General features: G+C 38.8%; 1 protein-coding gene across 3 annotated transcripts in view; it reads right to left on the bottom strand.

Annotated features, from left to right (window-relative positions):
- Positions 1–18,052, bottom strand: part of MBOAT2 (membrane bound O-acyltransferase domain containing 2) — a 126,113-nt gene that overhangs the window by 28,470 nt on the left and 79,591 nt on the right. For all 3 annotated transcript variants that reach the window (XM_067053791.2, XM_067053793.2, XM_067053795.2), the window contains one exon: positions 8,493–8,588. In XM_067053791.2, coding sequence (XP_066909892.1) covers positions 8,493–8,588 — 96 coding nt within the window. The remainder of the gene's footprint in view (positions 1–8,492; positions 8,589–18,052) is intronic.

The raw sequence follows: 18,052 nt of genomic DNA, 5'->3' as shown, positions 1-18,052 counted from the left end.
CGTACAATTTCTATTCTATCAGGCGTGTAGCATGCACGATCTCTCAGGAAAGGAAGCTGGGCTGGGGGAGTAGGTGGTGTGAGGCTGTCCCGTGGTTCCCAGAACGACGCTCCCTGATAGAGATGGAAGAAGGCAGGGAGCAGATGTGAATGCTCCAGACACTTTCCGAATGTTGCTCCCTCCACTTAGACTACTCTGCCTGGAGCTGCTTCTAAGGATAGCTCCTTCTCCTTCCTCAAGTCTCGGCTTAAAAGTCCCTTTGTACAAAAGGCCCCTGGACAGCTCGATCTCCAGGAGCCACCTCTGCCCAAATGTGCGCAGATGGCCTTCCTTTCATCTTGGCTTCCTGTTCGTTCCCTTCAAAGTATTGTCATATTTGTGGGTGTTTCATTTATCAAATTACAGTGGTGTTTTAAAATTGAGGAACTAACAGTCTTTTTCTGCCAAATCTCCAGCACAAGATATGTGCTAAATAAATATTTTTTAAAAACAAAATGAACAAAATTCTAAGTATCCAGTCAAGCTCTATTACTCTTTCTGTAGGTTGATTATGCTCCCTCCCACCTGTCTATTCTCATCTGTGCTTGAAAGCATTTACCATACTGTTCTGCAATTATCCGTTTACTTTTCTGTCACCACAAAAGTCCTGAGCTACTCAACAGCAGGAACACTGCTTTATTTATCTCTGCACCATCGATACCTAGCATATATATGACTAATTTGCAAAAATGTCTCATTATCTTTTGTTTCCTTTACTGATGATCATTAGACCCAAATATTCCCTTTGGTTATAAATGGGCAACAATTCCACTGCTTCTGGTCCAACCTGTCTTGGGGTAGGGTCAGGGGGTGGCAGATGTGAGAGTAAAATTACAGAAGAAAAAATTATTATGGTGTGATAATGAAGGAGTGTGTTTTGAATAAAAGTAAGAAAATATAGAGGAAAAGTCCAGAAAGGGATGAACAGATTAAAGAGAGCTCAGAAAAGTAAACCAGAGGGGAAAACAGACAGATGAGTCCAACACCGGCACGTGCATGACCGGGAGACAGAACAGAGTGATAAGGAAAGAGGACCAACCTCACCCCATTACAGCAGAACCCACTGTGCAGAGAAAACACTTCTAAATGAAAATAATTCCACTGCTCACATAGAGATTAAGTGCAGTGGGTGTTCTTAACAGTGCGTAAATACCTGTTTGGGTGACAACTAGAGTGACTTACATGATTATTTCCCTCACATCTTTATTGACATTTTAACTACCTGTTGACTTCACATTTAGTGGAGCCTTCAATACCTAATCACCTCCTGACAGGACCCTCAAAGACCCTCCTGTTTCCCTCGGGTGGAGGCTGGGCGATGGAAGAGGGAGGGGAGCAGACGGCTTCAGAACCTCCGCCCAGGAAGGTCAGGGCCTGGGACGCAGCCACTGCAGCTCCTATAGGACGACATCCTATTCAGATGGAACAACGGACACTTTCTCCTACATACTCCGCTAGGAATGCGGGAAGAAATGAACCCTAACTGTTCGAAATAAATACTTCAGCTAACGAAACAGTTTGAGGTAATATAAAAAAATACCTCTCTGATACAAAGAACTAAAAATTCTAGACTTCTTGAAATAAAAAAAAGGATGCAAAAGTTAGAAAGTCTATTTAGATGCATTTTTTTCTCTACAAAGAATGAGAATAGTAGGATTTAGTTCTATCACACAGTAAAACTCAACTATAGTTAAACATTATAGAGAATGAATGCTAAAAAAAAGAATAATCATTTTCTTGATTGTTCCATTATCTGCAGGAGACTGCAAACCTCTAACGATACCTGTATATTAATGCAACAAAGCAAATACAAGCACCTACAAGGTAAAAGGTCAGTTGCCACAGGGGTGCAAGTAACCTAACAACAGCAGCAAACTGTTAATTCTCTATTCTCAGTCATCTCTAAGTACACAGGCACTCTTTCATCCACAAACAACCAGACCCACCATGCACCTAACGTACCTAATGCCAAATGAATAAGCAGTGAGAGATACAGAAAAGGCCACTGGTCTCTGAGCCATCCAGTCATTCATTTATTTTACTCCCTCATTCAGAAAACAAGTATCTGATAACCACCTACGATGCACCAGGTGCTGGAGATATAGCCGTGAACAAGACAGAGTTCTCACTGTCATGGAAAGTACATTGTATCGGAGAGAGAGAGACAACGAATGAATTGACAGGTAAATATATGGTACGCCATATGTTGCTAAGTGCTGAGCAGAAGAATGAAGCAGCGTAAGGGGAGAGGGAGCGCCAGGATCCAGGTGAGAATTGGCCTCATCCAGAAGGTGACATTTAAACAGAGAACTTAAGTCAGAGAGCAAGCCATGTGGAGGTCTGGGGTAAGAACGTTCCAGGAAGAGAGAGAAGCAAGTTCGACAGCCCTCAGGTAGAAGTATGACTGATGTGTTGGAAGACTGGTAAGGAGGCTGATGTAACTGAAGCAGGCGAGTAAGGCAGACAGGAAGAGGAGCTGCAGACAGACAGGCAGCAGGAGGTCAGATCTGCCCGGCTTTCGCAGGGTGCTGCAAGGACATGGGAGGGTTCGAGGCAGAGAAGTGACTTGGTTTTAAGTGGCCGTGTGCTGGCTCTGGGTTGAAAAACCTGTGGGGTGCCGGGGGTGGGATAAACAGGCAGGTGAGGATGGCGGCTCAGACCGGGTGACAGCAGCAGCCGTCTGAAGTGGATTCTAGCTGTCTTCTGAAGGTAAAGACAACACGACTGATGACGATTTGATAATGGATTCGATGCAGGGCTTGAGACCTGATGCCATCACGGTTTTTGACTGGAGCAACTAACTAGAAGGATGGAGCTGACTAAGAGGAACGCAGGAGGAACAGGGAAGGGAAATCGGAAATTGTTTTAAGCATGTTCAGTGTGAGACGCCTATTAATAACTGAGGGGAGACTGGCAAACAGGCAGCTGGACACGGGAGGCAGAAAACTCAGCCTTAATCCTGACCATACTACCCACCAATTGTGGAAGACTGCGAAGCTATTTAACTTTTCTAAAAAAAATCATCTGATGCTGCAGCTATCTGTCTATAAAATGGGGATATCTATAAAATGGGATAATAATGCCACTGTGTGGATTAAATAAAATATGACAAATACTGGAACAGTATCTGAGACACAAAAGACGTTGGATAAACCTTCATTTAATAAATACTGAATTGCTGCCAAGTATAAGGCACTGAAAGTATACAATAATTAATTGTAATGTGCTGTCTCTGAAGAAGCTTTCTCTCTAAAATAGGAGATAAACAGATATGTGAATAACTATATAAAAAGTGTTAAGCGGGGCTGGCCGGGTGGCACAGCAATTAAGTTCACATGCTCTGCTTCAGTGGCCCCCGGTTCACTGGTTCGGATCCCGGGCATGGACCTACATGCTGCTTATGAAGCCATGCTGGAGCAGGTGCCCCACATATAAAGTAGAGGAAGATGAGCATAGATGTTAGCTCAGGGCCAATTTTCCTCAAAAAACAAAACAAAAAAAAGTGTTAAGAGCCAAATGAGATATTTGCAGAACTGTGTAGAGAGATGAGAGAGAACTTCAAACTGAGAAAATTGGGGGGAAAACACCTCAAACAGGAGTCAGTTCATCTGGGCCTTGAGGATTAAGGAGGTTTGGATATGCAGATAAGGTTGAGAAGGGTGTTCCAAGCAGAGAGAATCAGATGACCAAAAGTATAAAGATAGGAAAGCAGTTACTTCCAGCTCTAGCATCAGACGGAAGAAGGAAGAATGGGGGAGGCAGGGTGAGGGGCGAGGGCAGGCATGCCAGGGAGGGCTCTGAGGGCCAGGTATCAACATCACAGATCTGATAAATATCATTATACCACACCGCTTTGTGAACAGACATAAAAGCAGGGAAAGGCTCAGGTAGGGTGGGGAACAGACAAGTAAAAACCGCATGACAGATCCATGCCTGTTTACTCTTGGTAACTTGAACTACATTAGCAGCTGCTGGACAGAATGTTCCTCGTGACCAAATGTAGGTCAGGGTGCCAGGAGACACTCCCACAGGATGAAACAGGATAAATGGAACACTAAGGTTTAGCAGGTTGAATAATTTACAGCAACCCTATTTACAACATAGTTACTGGGGGCAATATGAGAGGAGGATAATAAAGAATAGCTAAGGGCCTCCTATGACTCAGTTTACAGAGTACAAAGAGATGTCTAAACTTAGACTCTCGACTTGAACAAGGCTTTCTCCAAGGAGTGATGAGTAAGAAGTGTTACACCAAACAGCTTATCACTTCTTATGCTGGACAGGACTTTCTCCTACAGAAGTACTTGGCACCTAGCAAAACGGCCAGCACGGGCTCCAGATATCTTAGCTGAATGAACATGTATGAGTAACCAGTGGTTAAATATTCACTGAGCATCTGATACTACCTGGTTAGCTCTAAAATATATTCTTGATTTGAATGAAGAATTATTTCACATATATCTTTTTGGTGGGTGCATGAAGCTATCCCTTCAGCAGCATAAAAATCCATACATTCCAATCAGAACGTACTACCTTCCTGCCAAACCATCTGTCTGGCTTCCATCTACAGGTGATTTACCTGCATGAGAGGCAGGCATTTACCTTTCTTTTTTCTGTCCCAATACCATTTACTGAGAGGGGCTTTCCTCACTGACCTGTAATCTCACCATTCCTATTCTGTACATTTATTTCTCAGACCCGTGGGTCTGCTTCTCTTCCCTGGCTTCCTTGGTTTGTTTATTCCTCTGTCGGTCATGCTATTTTAATGACTGCTGCTTTTCAAACCGTAGTAGGTTTTTATAGCAAATTTACCACTCTCAAGCACTTATTCTAGAGAAATTTTTCAATCAATTTGTCTAATTTCCCTCAAAACCCCAACATGAACTGCATTACCCCTACAGAGTAAGAGGAATTAACATCTTTACAATACTGAATTTTACTATCTGAATAAACAAGATATTTCTCCAGTTAGTCTTCTTTTATATCCTAAAGTTATATAGTTTTCTATACAGAGGTCCTGTACATTTCTTTTTACACATATACACATAATACACAGATATTTCATAGTTTTTATGGCTTTTGAAACGAGGATCCCTTTTCTATTATATTTTCTAACTGGGTATTGCTGATACCAATGGAGGCTATTTCATAATACTTGTCTTGTGTTTATTTTCTGAGGCTAACATGAAAAAGCTAACAACTTCAGTAGCTTGTCCATCTTTCTGCAGAAGGAAACTGGTATTAAGAAGTGAGTCCCTTTTATCTAACCAACATTTTAAATGTATCTTGAACCTAGTTATACATACACACACACACACACACATACACACACAACGTCAGTTTTCCACGCCTCGTGCAAGTAAGACCACCCCATTTAGAAGAGTGCCCACGTCTCCTCAGCAAGAGCCAGGCTTCACTTCCTGTGCTTCTAGCTTCAGGGCAACAGGACAGCTTAGCATAAAGGATGGGTCACTTCATCCAATTCTACCTTCCTCAGACACCCAACATTTCAAATGGCTACCGTATTTACCCTAATTAGGATCGAGTCAGGATCTTTTCCATTCCTGTGTTACACACACTCAAAGCTTCCAAAGGCCTAAATATTTCATTGAGGGGAGAGCCTGCCTCTAGATGGCTTCTTTTTTCTCCTGTGTCCATTAAAAAAAAGCAAAAAGAGTCCTTCAACTTAGTTCTGCCAGGATGGTCTCCTTCAGCCAATTTGTCTCTATATACTCTTTATCAGTTCACTGATAATGGTCAAACGTTTTCTCCTATGGATAAAATGGTCAAATGTTTTATCCAATGGATAAAAATTACACATTAAACTGGGAGTTTTATATCAGGTTGTCCATTTTTAAAATACTACGTTGTTTTTCTTCTACGTAAATATTTAAATAAAATTTAAATATCAGCAAAATACTTAAAGCCATGTCACAAAAAACTATTTTTGAACATGCATTTTGCTCTTAATGTAAACTATCCTCTAATCTGTGGGCCATGTAACCAGTCTTTTCCGTGTGAGCAGAGGTGGTGAGGAGAAATGCGCTCTCTTTGCTCACACTCAACACCCGCTCCCATCAACTTATCAGGAAGATTCTAGCGATGCTGAAGGAGGTGGAGTCACAAGACAGAAGGAGCCTGGCTCCCTGAATGATGGTCAGAGCAGAGTCTCCCGCTTCAGTGCACTATACCATGAATGAGAAATAAACTTTTATTAAAGCCATTGAAATTAAGTTGCTGTTTTAACAGTAGTTAGCCATCCCTAGCCAGAGAGCAACAAGAGTTTAGAACAGCAGATAAGGGAAACAAAAAAGGTAATGATGAAGATCAAACCAGAGGGGTTACAAGGATCCAGCAAATACTGCATCACACAGATTTGGTACTCATACCAGTTCATATTAGTAAATTCAATTTAGCTATGTTAAATTACTTTTTGAATCTGGTGGTTTAAAAATATAAGCAGCACCATATTTTTTAATGAAATACTATGTGAAATCCCAAAATATACATGAGAAATGTAGGACAGATGTGAGTTGAAGTAAGATTGGAGACTAGCCCCTCGTCTGCTTAGCACCTCTGGTATTTGCCTATGACTCCAGAAGTCAATTTGAAAATTTGTGACTTTACAACATTGTAACATTTAGTTGCTAATATTAACATTTCTGTTAGCAACATGCACAAGGTGAATTAGTCACGAGTATTCTTTTTGTTTCTACTTTATACTAAATGCTTAATTTAGTTCTCATTTATTATAACGCAAGTATTCAAAGCTATGAATTTATCTCTTAGTACAGCTTTGCCCACATTGCTCAGGTTTTTCTATATTGTGTCTGTTATTTTTTCCCCATTTTTCTCGCTATATTTTCTACCTTCTTTTTTACTGAAGTATTAGTATTGACTCAGTAAGTATTTATTTAATGCCATTATGTGCTAAGCACTAAGGATACTAAGATGAACAAGACCAGTGTGGTCCCTGTTCTCAGGAAGATTGAATTTTCTAAGTGATTTTGATTCTTTTAAACTTACAGAACTAGTTCCTACTTTCATTATACTATGATGACAACATGCAACCTGGGTTACTTCTTCAAGTTCACTAAGATTTACACAGTGGCCCAATATATTTATTGATTCTGCTGATTAGCTCTTTTTCTTCAAGAATTCCTTATATGTATAAGGTAGATTGCCATCCTCTGTCTTCCTTTTCTGAATTCCAGGTGCATTTCTCAATTCTATGCAATAAATTGTTAATTTGACTAACTATATTTTTTAGTGTATTTAATCAGTTTTGTTTTGGTTTGGTTTGGTTTGTTGTTTTGGATGCAATCTCCTTTCATCCAAGCCTATTTTTTAAGCCTGTTTAATAAAAGTAAAATCTACTTTAATCTCATTAAGGAGAAAAAGATCTTTCATCTTCTAAAATTATCTCGTCTCATACCAGTGATTTTTCTCTAAGCTCACAGAACTTTGGTCCATTTCTACGGTTGAACAATTTTTTTTATAGATGTCATGATTTGTTTTGTATTATTTTTTCTACTTTACTTATTCCTTACATTGGATTTATTGGTCATTATTTATCCTGTCCCAATGAGTGGATTGATTTAAAAGCAGGTTTTCTGTATCTTGTTCAACAGAGAAAGCTGTCAGGCTTGACATAAAGAATAGAGAGGTTTATTTTCAACTTCCTCACCTGGTATCCAGGTGTTAGCAGATGTCCCTCTATAAAGACGGTGAGCAAGTTAGTTCTTAAAGACCTGGACTGCATTTATCTCATAACAGATATTCAATCAGTTTTGTTACAGAACAAAGAGACCCATTCAGTACCAGGGAAGGACTAAATCCCCTTTGAAGGAACAAAAGCCAGAAGTTATTTCCATTACTCAGTTGAATACTACATATGAAAATGTATAGCATTCCACAGAAGTGAAACGCATAGGAGTCAAGTAAATGCTCAAGTGTCTTCTCCAGGAAATTCAGATTGACCAAGCTAGTCCAAAGACCTGTGGTCAAAAGAAAGCCCCATGTGGTGCTAAGAAGCAAGAACCAGTGATCAGATCTTATACAGAAGCTGGTGAGTGACAGTACAAGAGGAACTCAGAACAACAAAGAAAGGGTAGCAAGGACGCAGGCTCAAGGGGGGCTGATCTGCAATACTTACAAATGACTGCAGACATTTCTATCCGAATTAGGAAACGCTTTCAGTATCAGAATGACATATAACAAATTTAACTGCTATCTATTTAGAAATTTTATATAAGTCAATTTAAAAGCACAGGTTATTTTTGTAATTTATAGAGCACTATAAAAGACCACTTCACAAGAAGAAAAATTCTAGTCATAAAATTTTCAGCTAAGATAGCTTTTCATTTGAACTATTAAATGCAACTATGTTTTGTCCCTTAACCAACATGTTAGAATAGATAAAACATGCTACTGAATCAAAGTGTTAATCTTACCCTGAGAAATCAGCAGAATATTGTCCATAATCAAAGATGTAGACTCTCGTAATTTGGCACACTGTGAGGTATCCCAAAGCAAACAGAAAACAGTACCTGGAAAACAAAAGTAAGCCAGATTAGTGAAAATAAAAGATCCATTTTGTTAAAGAATACATTTTGAATTCCTTTATTAACTATATGGTATGGTTTGAAAATTATTACTAGATCCACTCCACAAATAGCTTTCTTCAGTAAATTATAAAAACTTTTTTCTAGTATCTGCCTCAGTTTGCTTGAATTTTGTACCATCTTTGATGGCAAATGCATTTCATTACTGCCTTTACTCATTTTTTCCTTATGAAAGACCTCCATACACCTTATATACCTGAAAGTCATGCTCACAAGCAAAAAACTGTAAATATTGCTATTTATTGTATATATTCTTCCTTTCTAGAAAGCAAAATTTAGCACAAAAATATTGGTTAAAATATACATTAAACAAATTCTTAATAGGATTTTAAAATCTTGTCCTCAATAGTCTAAAATCATACATCCTTAGTGTGGATCACGTAGCATTTACTCACGTTTTATAGGCATGGACATTTAGTGATTTTCACAATTTTAAGATGCTTGTGACAGAGTTACAATAATTAAAAATATACTATGGGGAAAAGAACTTACATATCAATAGAACAGAAACCCAGAATCAGATTCTAGAACACATAACCTTGCATAAAATGACGGCTGCAACGCAAACTAGAGGGAATGGATGGATGATCACGTAATTAGTTGAACAATTTGGGTGGGGAAGGGAGCCATCCCTTCATCTAAACAGTTCTAGGTGGATTAAAGAATTATATATACAATATAAAAAAAAACACATAGCAGCTATGAATAAATATTGAAATATTCTCAAACTGGGGAAGGACTTTCTAAACATATATAGTATAGAAGAAAGCAATCGTTAAAAAAAACCCAATATATTTGGCTAAGTTAAAAATCTTAAATTTCTCATGTAGACAATTCAGGTCGTTTTATGAAAGAGTTCTTTCAAACTTTAGACAAATAGGTAATTCTGATCTACTTGAATTACTCCTGAGCAAAGAAAAAGGGAGGAAAGCGTCCTAATTCAAATACTTTACAAAGTTATTATATTCTTGATAGCTATACCTGATAAAGTAGGACATATGCATACTCACACACAAAGTGCTGACAAATCCAACTTAAAATGATTTCTAAAAGTATGTGGCAAATTGTATTTTCCAAAGATGGCTGCAACAATATCTCCCAGTTCATACGCTCTTCTGCTCCCTCTTGAAGAGGAACAGTCTCCTTCTCTATCCACTTCGAATCCGAGCTGGCCCTTCACCTGCACTGACCAGCGGGTTACGGCAGGAGTAACACTTTGCTAGTTCCAGGCACAGCCCATAATTAGCCTGGCGGTTTCTAATTCTTGCCTTTTGGAAGCTGGTTGTCAGAAAAGAAGCGTGACTATCCTGAGACCACCCCATGGAGAGGGTCTGCAGGATGAGATACAAAGTGGCAGGGAGCAGGGAGGGAGGGAGAGAGCAGCAAGGAGGGAGAAGGAGCGCCCAGTTGAAAGAAATGTGAGTGAAAACACTGATGTCGGATGAAAAAGACATATCTATCTAGTTGAAGCTTTCCTGGATTCCTGACCTACAAAATCATAAGCAAAATAAGATAACAATTTGTTTTAAGCCACTAGGTTTTGATGTAGTGACATAATCAGAAAAGAAGCTGGTAAGTGAAAATAGGGTGCTACCATAACAAAAACCTAAAACACACAGTGGCTTTAGGACTGGGTGGCAGGCAGAAGCAGAAGGGGTCTTGTGGACATTGCTAGTGAAGTCTGAAGGGCAGTAAAGACGTTCTAATTGGAGGCTACAGAAAGGCAACTCATGTTACATAGGGGCAGAAACTGGGTAATACTGTTTTCTACCTTAACATGGAAAATAGAAAATATACCTAATAGTAAGTGCCAAGAGGTTTCCTTTAGGTACACATAACAAGGTATGGATACAGGGAGATGAACTAAAAAATTAAAAGGGTTCAGTTTTTGAGCAGAATTTAGGAACAATAGAAAGGGTTCAGGACAGTCTTTCTAGGCAGCAAAATATTCTCTCTTTTTTTAAAGACTGGTCCTGAGCTAACATCTGTTGCCAATCTTTTTCTTTTTTCCTCTTCTCCCCAAAGCTCCGCAGTACATAGTTGTGTATTCTAGTTGTAGGTCCTTCTAGTTCTGCTATGAGGGATGCCGCCTCAGCACGGCTTGAGGAGCAGTGCTATGTCTGCACCCAGGATCCAAACCAGTAAAACCCTGGGCCACTGAAGCAGAACTTAACCACCTGCCATGGGGTCAGCCCCCAGCAGAATATTCTTAAAGAAGTCAAGGTAAAGAGAAGTCAAGGGTACTCTCTCATGACACCTCAGAAAGTTTTAAGGGCACAGCTTTATAGAATCTCTAAGGAAAAAAAAAAGGAGTTTCTAAGAATCTTAAGCGTATGCCTCTTAGACTCTCTGTTAGACAAGGACATTTTGAAAGAATCCCGATGGTGTTACCCTGCAGCACTTTCAGACCAGTGTAAAAAGGGGACTGTTGAAAAGAGGTCCATGGGTGTAGCTTCTGTCTAATGCAGGAGGATTATAGTTAGATACACAGGAAGCCCACATTGTTTTTTAAAGGAGTTATATGAGATTGGATTGAAAGGGAGAAATGGTTCAAAATGAAACGAGAGCCTTAGATTCACAACTATCTACTGGTAGGTAGCAGGCTAAGAAAGCTGTTCAACCGCAAAATCTGGTTATTTCTTACGAAAAAGGAAGGTGTGGAGTCAAGAGCCCAGAGGGTGAAGGCAAGAGCCACAGAGAACCACTCACAGGGACTGGGTCTGGGCCCTAATCAAGGAACTGATGACACATGTCTGTCTGGATTTCACAACTGCTGTGGGGCAGGGATTGCTATGTGACTTCCATTCCCCTCCTTTTTTAACAGAAGTGTCTACTACAGTTATCCTATCACTGTTCACCCTTGTATATCAGGTATTAGAGAGGCCAAAAATTTGCCCCTTTAGTTTACTGGTCCTCAGATGGAGAAAAACTGTACTTGAGGAACCACACCCAAGAAGCCTCATCCATACTAATGACAAGATAGAGATCTTGAGCTCGCTGCCATAACAAGATGAGACTTTGGGGATCTTGGGAAGGAAGTGAATGTATTTTTTATGCAGGATTTATGTGATTTGTTGGGACCAGAGGACAGACTATCTCCAAAGATCACTGCCCCCAACAACAATCCTCCCTGTTGCACACGTAGATCTGCATATCAAGAGTTGGAATACAATTCTCCTTCCCTTGAATCTGGGCTGGACTTCACAACTTGGTTTACCAAGAGAATACAATGGAAATGACTTCCAGAAACTTCAAGGCTAGGTCATAAGAAGTCTTGCTGTGTCCTCCGAGGTTTCTTGGAATGCTTGTCCTTAGCATGCTTTCTCTGAGCCCAGCCCACATGAAGAGGCAACACGTAAGTGCTCCCGTCAACAATCCCAGCTGATCTCCAGCCAACAGCCAACATCGACTCTAGCTGTAGAAGGGAACCATCTTGGATGTCAAGTAGTCAAGACTTCAAATGACTGCAGTCCTAGCCAACATTTAACAGCAACCACACGAAGATTCCAAGCGAAAATTGTCCAGCTGAGTATAGTTAACACAGAGAACCATGAAAAACAATAATAAATTGTTGTTAAGCCACTAAGTTTGGGGTGGTTCGTCATACTGCAGTAGAGAACTGAAATAATTCCTTACTAAGACTTGAGCGCACTAAAACTCATAGGAATTTAAAATACCTCACCTTGATCAAGTAAGGCTTATTTGATAAATACAAGTATGATTCAATATAGGAAGATCAGTAATACATATAATCATAATGATGAGTCAAAGGAAAAAACCAGATACATAAAAAAGCATTTAATAAAATTCAATAATGTTTCCACATAAAAAGAAAACTCTCAGTAAACTAAGGGAAAAGGATGCTTCCTTAACAACAAAAAAACCCTATCAAAATACTGAGTACTTTATTGGCCTTAAAATACTATTAATTCATGGAGGAAAGCATATGAAAGTTTTTGAGGGGGAAAGAAGAGCTATACGTGTTAGTATGGATCAACTTATCTGTAGACTTATTTTGAAAATTTAAATAACATTAAAGTCCACTCTCTTCAAACTAATCTCTAAATTTAGCATCATAATCCTAATCAAAATCTTAACAATACTTTTAGTGAAACCTGACTAGCTGATTTGCAAGGTCTTCGGGGAAAACTAAACAAACACGATGAGGAGGACCTGCCCTATTCTACAAAGAATATGCCATGGTGATTTATAATGTAGTATTGTTTCAGAAATAGATCAAAAGACTGACTGAACAGAGAAGAAAGTTCAAAACTAGACCCATTGTGCAAACACAAGTTTTTGTTTATTATAAAGCTGGCATATAAAATTAGGGAGAGAAGGATGAATGAGGCAAATGAGGTTAAAAAGTTAGCTCTCCTTTCAGAAATAAAAATGGTTTCTCAGTTCACACTACACACACATGTAGAAAAATCCAGTCAGATTATGACAAGATCTAAATGTCAAAAATAAGACAATAAAAAGTACTTGAATAAAATACAAAAGAATATCCTCAAAATCCTGGAATGGGAAAACCTTCATAAGCATGACAAAAATCATAAATGCCATGAAGATAAAGTCTGACATTTATTATAAAAACACTGGACATTTCTATATGACAGAAAATTAAATGAGTAACTATTTACTTACTATATATAGTAGGTTAATATCCCTAATAAACAAATTCCACAAATCAACAAGAAAAGAATTCAAGAGAAAAATGGATGAGAATATGCATGAGCAAATTATAGAATAAAAAATTCTAACAGCCAGTCCATTTGGAAAAATAAATGAGATTCAAGATAAGGAATGATAGGAAACAGTAATACCAATTCAGAAACACATATTAGAAGGATAATATTTGTCAAACATAATTGGAAAACGTTTAAAAGTAGATAACACTTTTAAGATTGGCAAAAGTTTAAAAGTAGATAAATATCCAGTTTGGGTAGGGAAAACATGCACTCTTAAACACAGTTTGTAGGGATGAAATTTTAAACAGCCTTCTTTTGGCAGGTGATTTTGCAGTGCACATCAGAATCTGTACATACTCTCTGAACTGCCAATTTCACTGTCAGGAGTCGATCTCAAAAAATAAAAATATTCACAAACATGCACAAGGATACATACAAAGACAGTCACTAAAGCACCGTATTTAATGACAAAAATGGAAAACCAACTAAATGTCCCCAATATGGTATTAGTTCAAATAAATGGAAATAATAAAATAGACAGCCACACTACAGAATTCAGGAGCAGTGAATAAGGAGACATCTCTATGTACACACAATGAAAGTCAGCGTTAAGTGAAAAAAGTAAGGTAAGAATAGTATGTTTAAAATGTAATCCTATTTTAGGTACAAAAAAATCTATACAGACCTATATTTACATACATATGTGTTTTTATGTACATAAATATATACTGATATTATCACAAAAAAAGTTCTAGAACAAAACTGTAGTAGACACTGTAGGGTTGAGGCACTCCATATGCACGTCCACCTCCATTCTCCCTAGATTCCCTCGAAGATAGAGTGCAGAGGGCTAAGCGTTCAATCTCCCAGCCTCCCCAGCGGTCAGACGCAGCATGAGACACAGCCCTCGCCTGTGAGATGCATGGAGAAGCCAGCTGAGGGTCCTGAAAAAGGTTCAGATCTGCATTGCCCCATGTGGCGACCACTTGCAGAAGTGTTCTAGATCTGGTTCATACCGGCTCAAGAAAGCTGCTAATTTTCTTTTTCTTGATTGCTTCTTTTTTTTTTTTTAATTGAGTTAATGATAGGTTACAATCTTGTGAAATTTCAGTTGTACATTAATGTTTGTCATTCATGTTGTAGGTGCACCACTTCACCCTTTGTGCCCACCCCCCACCCCACCTTTCCCCTGGTATCCACTAAACTGTTCTTAGTCCATAATTTTAAATTCCTCCTATGAGTGGAGTCATACACAGATTATCCTTCTCTAGCTGGCTTATTTCACTTAACATAATTCCCTCAAGGTCCATCCATCTTATTGCAAATGGAATGATTTTGTTCTGTTTTGCAGCTGAGTAGTATTCCATTGTATATATGTACCACATCTTCTTTATCCATTCGTCTGTTGATGGGCACTTAGGTTGCTTCCATGTCTTGGCTATTGTAAATAATGCTACAATGAACATTGGGGTGCATAGGACTTTTGGAATTGCTGACTTCAAACTCTTTGGATAGATACCCAGTAGTGGGATGGCTGGATCGTATGGTAGTTCTATTTTTAATTTTTTGAGGAATCTCTATACTGTTTTCCATAGTGGCTGCACCAGTTTGCATTCCCACCAGAAAGCTGCTAATTTTTTAAGAATTTTTGTAGGCTAGTTGTTAAATCAGCCATTATTAAAAATTAAATGATATGAACATAAAATTAAATTATATTACAAACAAAGGTATTAAATATTCAAAACTCATCACTTCCCAGTTACTTCTTACCGTTGGCTGTTTTCTGTGCTCTTGAGGTTATTCAGATCTACTAAAGCTGCGTGGTGGGATACTATATGATGCTGAGCTACGGAGCGTCTCTTCCCACGTCCACATTAAGAGACTTCAGGTCAGCAGCATTAAGTGGACCATGGTGGAATATTGACACTATGGAAATAGGCAAACACTCTGAATCTTCTTGACCCTTTAAACTGAAGCCTGTAAGACAAATCTTACCTACCGCCAGTTTCTGTAAATAACATTTTATTTGATCACCCTCATGCTCATTTGTTTACATGTGCCCATGGCTTCTGCCTTATAACAGCAGAGCCGAATAGTTGCAAAAGAAACTGTACAACCCTCAAAGCCTAAAATATTTACTATCTGGTCCTTGATGGAAAAAGTTTACTGACCTGAATTAGAATTAAAGTAATGAAGAAAAATGCTAATAATGCACATTAAACCTTAGAAAGTGTATCATGATTGTAGCCATTACATTGTGCATAGCAACCCCCCCCCCCAAAAAAAGGAAATATACTTCCAGTGTTCAAAAACTCTTATTCAATTCAGAAAGAAGTGCTATTTTTTCCCTATTATCTGTAACTGAAACGCATTCCTAACTAACACCAAAGCACACAAAACTTTTGTTGTTATCTTTGAGTTAGACTGCAGGGAACGGCAATGGGGAAAGCCTTGGATTTCCCAAGTTCACATACCAGCAAGGGAAGCAGAAATGTAAGCTAATACGAAGGTGCACAATATTATTGTGAGTGCTACGGTCAATGCATGAGTTCCACTGAATGCCTCCAAAGTGGAAAATATACATGCAAATAAAATCCAGACAGACCTGACCTAAATTTAACAGCCCCATTGCTACCTGTGTGACCATAATAAAGTTACTTTATTTCTGAACCCTGCTTCTCTCACTTACAAAAGCTAGATACAGGGGCTGGCCCAGTGGTGCAGTGGTTAAGTTTGCACATTCTGCTTCGGCAGCCCAGGGTCCGCCGGTTCAGATCCCGGGTGCAGACACGGCACCACTTGGCAAGCCATGCTGTGGCAGGCATCCCACCCATAAAGTAGAGGAAGATGGGCACGGATGTTAGCTCAAGGCCAGTCTTCCTCAGCAAAAAGAGGAGGATTTGCAGCAGTTAGATCAGGGCTAATCTTCCTCAAAAAAAAAAAAAAAAAAAAGAAAAGAAAAAAGCTAGATACACAGGGATCCTGACCATTCTAACTCAATCTCTGTGATCTTGTACTCCTTGCCACTGACGGGTTTATGGGTAGGCATAAAACTTAGGTCTAATCAGTGAAACACAACAGAGCTTCGGAAAGGTTTTTCTTAAAGCCTTTTAAAACTTTTAAAGACACGAAGTATGACAATTGCTGTTATTGTATCCATAAGCATGGCAGCCATCTTTAGCTTATAAAAGTAGCCAGCCTAAGGACAAAGTCAGCATGCTAAGATGGCAAAATAGAAAAGTTAAACAGAACAAAAAACAGAACTTTTTGATGCCTTCATTAAGACTGAGTTGTTGAATAAACCAAAATGAGCTGCCTTGCCTCAGGACTTCTTGCTTTGAGAGGTAATCTTTCTACATGGTTTACACATTACACCACTATGAGCTGGGATTTCTGCTTTTTGCAGCCTAAAGCATCCTGATACAATTATTACTCATATCAAAATTAAATCAACAACATTTGAAGAGTTCCAGAACAGAACATTTCTTTTTTTTTTTTTTTGAGGAAAAGTAGTCTTGAGCTAACATCCACTTCTAATCCTCCTCTCTTTGCTGAGGAAGACTGGCCCTAAGCTAACATCTGTGCCCATCTTCCTCTACTTTATATGTGGGATGCCTACCACAGCATGGCTTGATAAGCGGAGCATGCAAACTTAACCACTATGCCACCAGGCTGGCCCCAGAGCAGAACATGCCTCTTCATTAAAAAACAAATGTTGAAATATTGCCTCATTTCAACACAGAAATCACATCTAAAATATCTATTCATTTAGATATCAGATACGGAGTAGAAACTGTTCAGGGAAAAACAAAGTGCTCAGGGACCGTGGGAATTAATGAACTAGAAATGCTGAGAACTGAAAAAGAATTCTCCCCAAATGAGGAAAACAGGTAAGATAACCAAAATGTTCAAAAACCCGATGGGAATAAAGATGAAAACTAACAAACAAGCATTTGATTTAATGTGCTGAAATCAAGTTAAACCGTTCACTTCTCAAGATGCTAGCGCTCAGATGGCTTTGGTTGCAGCCCAACTTCAGGAAGGGCTTGCACAGCCGAATCTTGACTTCACTTTCCAAGACTTGGCTCGTATACCTTTTGTTGTACAGTACTCTGTGTATTTTCAAAGTTGTTTCAAGAATTATATGGAAATGCAGAGACTACAGATTAGCCAACAATGTTTGAAAGAGAAGAGCAAAGTTCGAGATTTCAAGACTACCTGATTTCAAGACTGAGGAAAAGCAAACAGTCGTGGAGAATACAGACAGAAGGGGAAGGCAAAATAAGGAGAAAGTAAAGTTAGTGTTCAGATGTGCAAGCCACGTGCAAGGTTAGACACACAGACCAATGACCAGAACAGTCTAAAAACAAAGCCACACACATACAGTGAATTGCAATTCAATACAGATAAGATAGTATTTGCAATAATCAGCGCTAGGACACATGGATATACATATAGAAAAAAATTAATTTCAACCCTTATCTCATAACACACACAAAAATTAACTCAGAATGGATGACTGACCTAAGCATAAAAACTAAAACTATAAAACTTCTAGAAGACAATGTTTACAACCTTATGGCAGGTAAAGATTCCTTAGAAAAGACACAAAAAGCTTTAAATTATAAAATAAAAAATTGACAAACTGACTTCATCAAAATTTAAAAGTTCTGTTCTTCAAAAGTCATCACTATGAAA

Source organism: Equus caballus, chromosome 15 (assembly GCF_041296265.1).
Source record: "Equus caballus isolate H_3958 breed thoroughbred chromosome 15, TB-T2T, whole genome shotgun sequence".
NCBI classification, from domain to species: Eukaryota; Metazoa; Chordata; class Mammalia; order Perissodactyla; family Equidae; genus Equus; species Equus caballus.
Note: the sequence above shows the minus strand (reverse complement) of the source record. Positions and strands in the feature narration are given on the sequence as shown.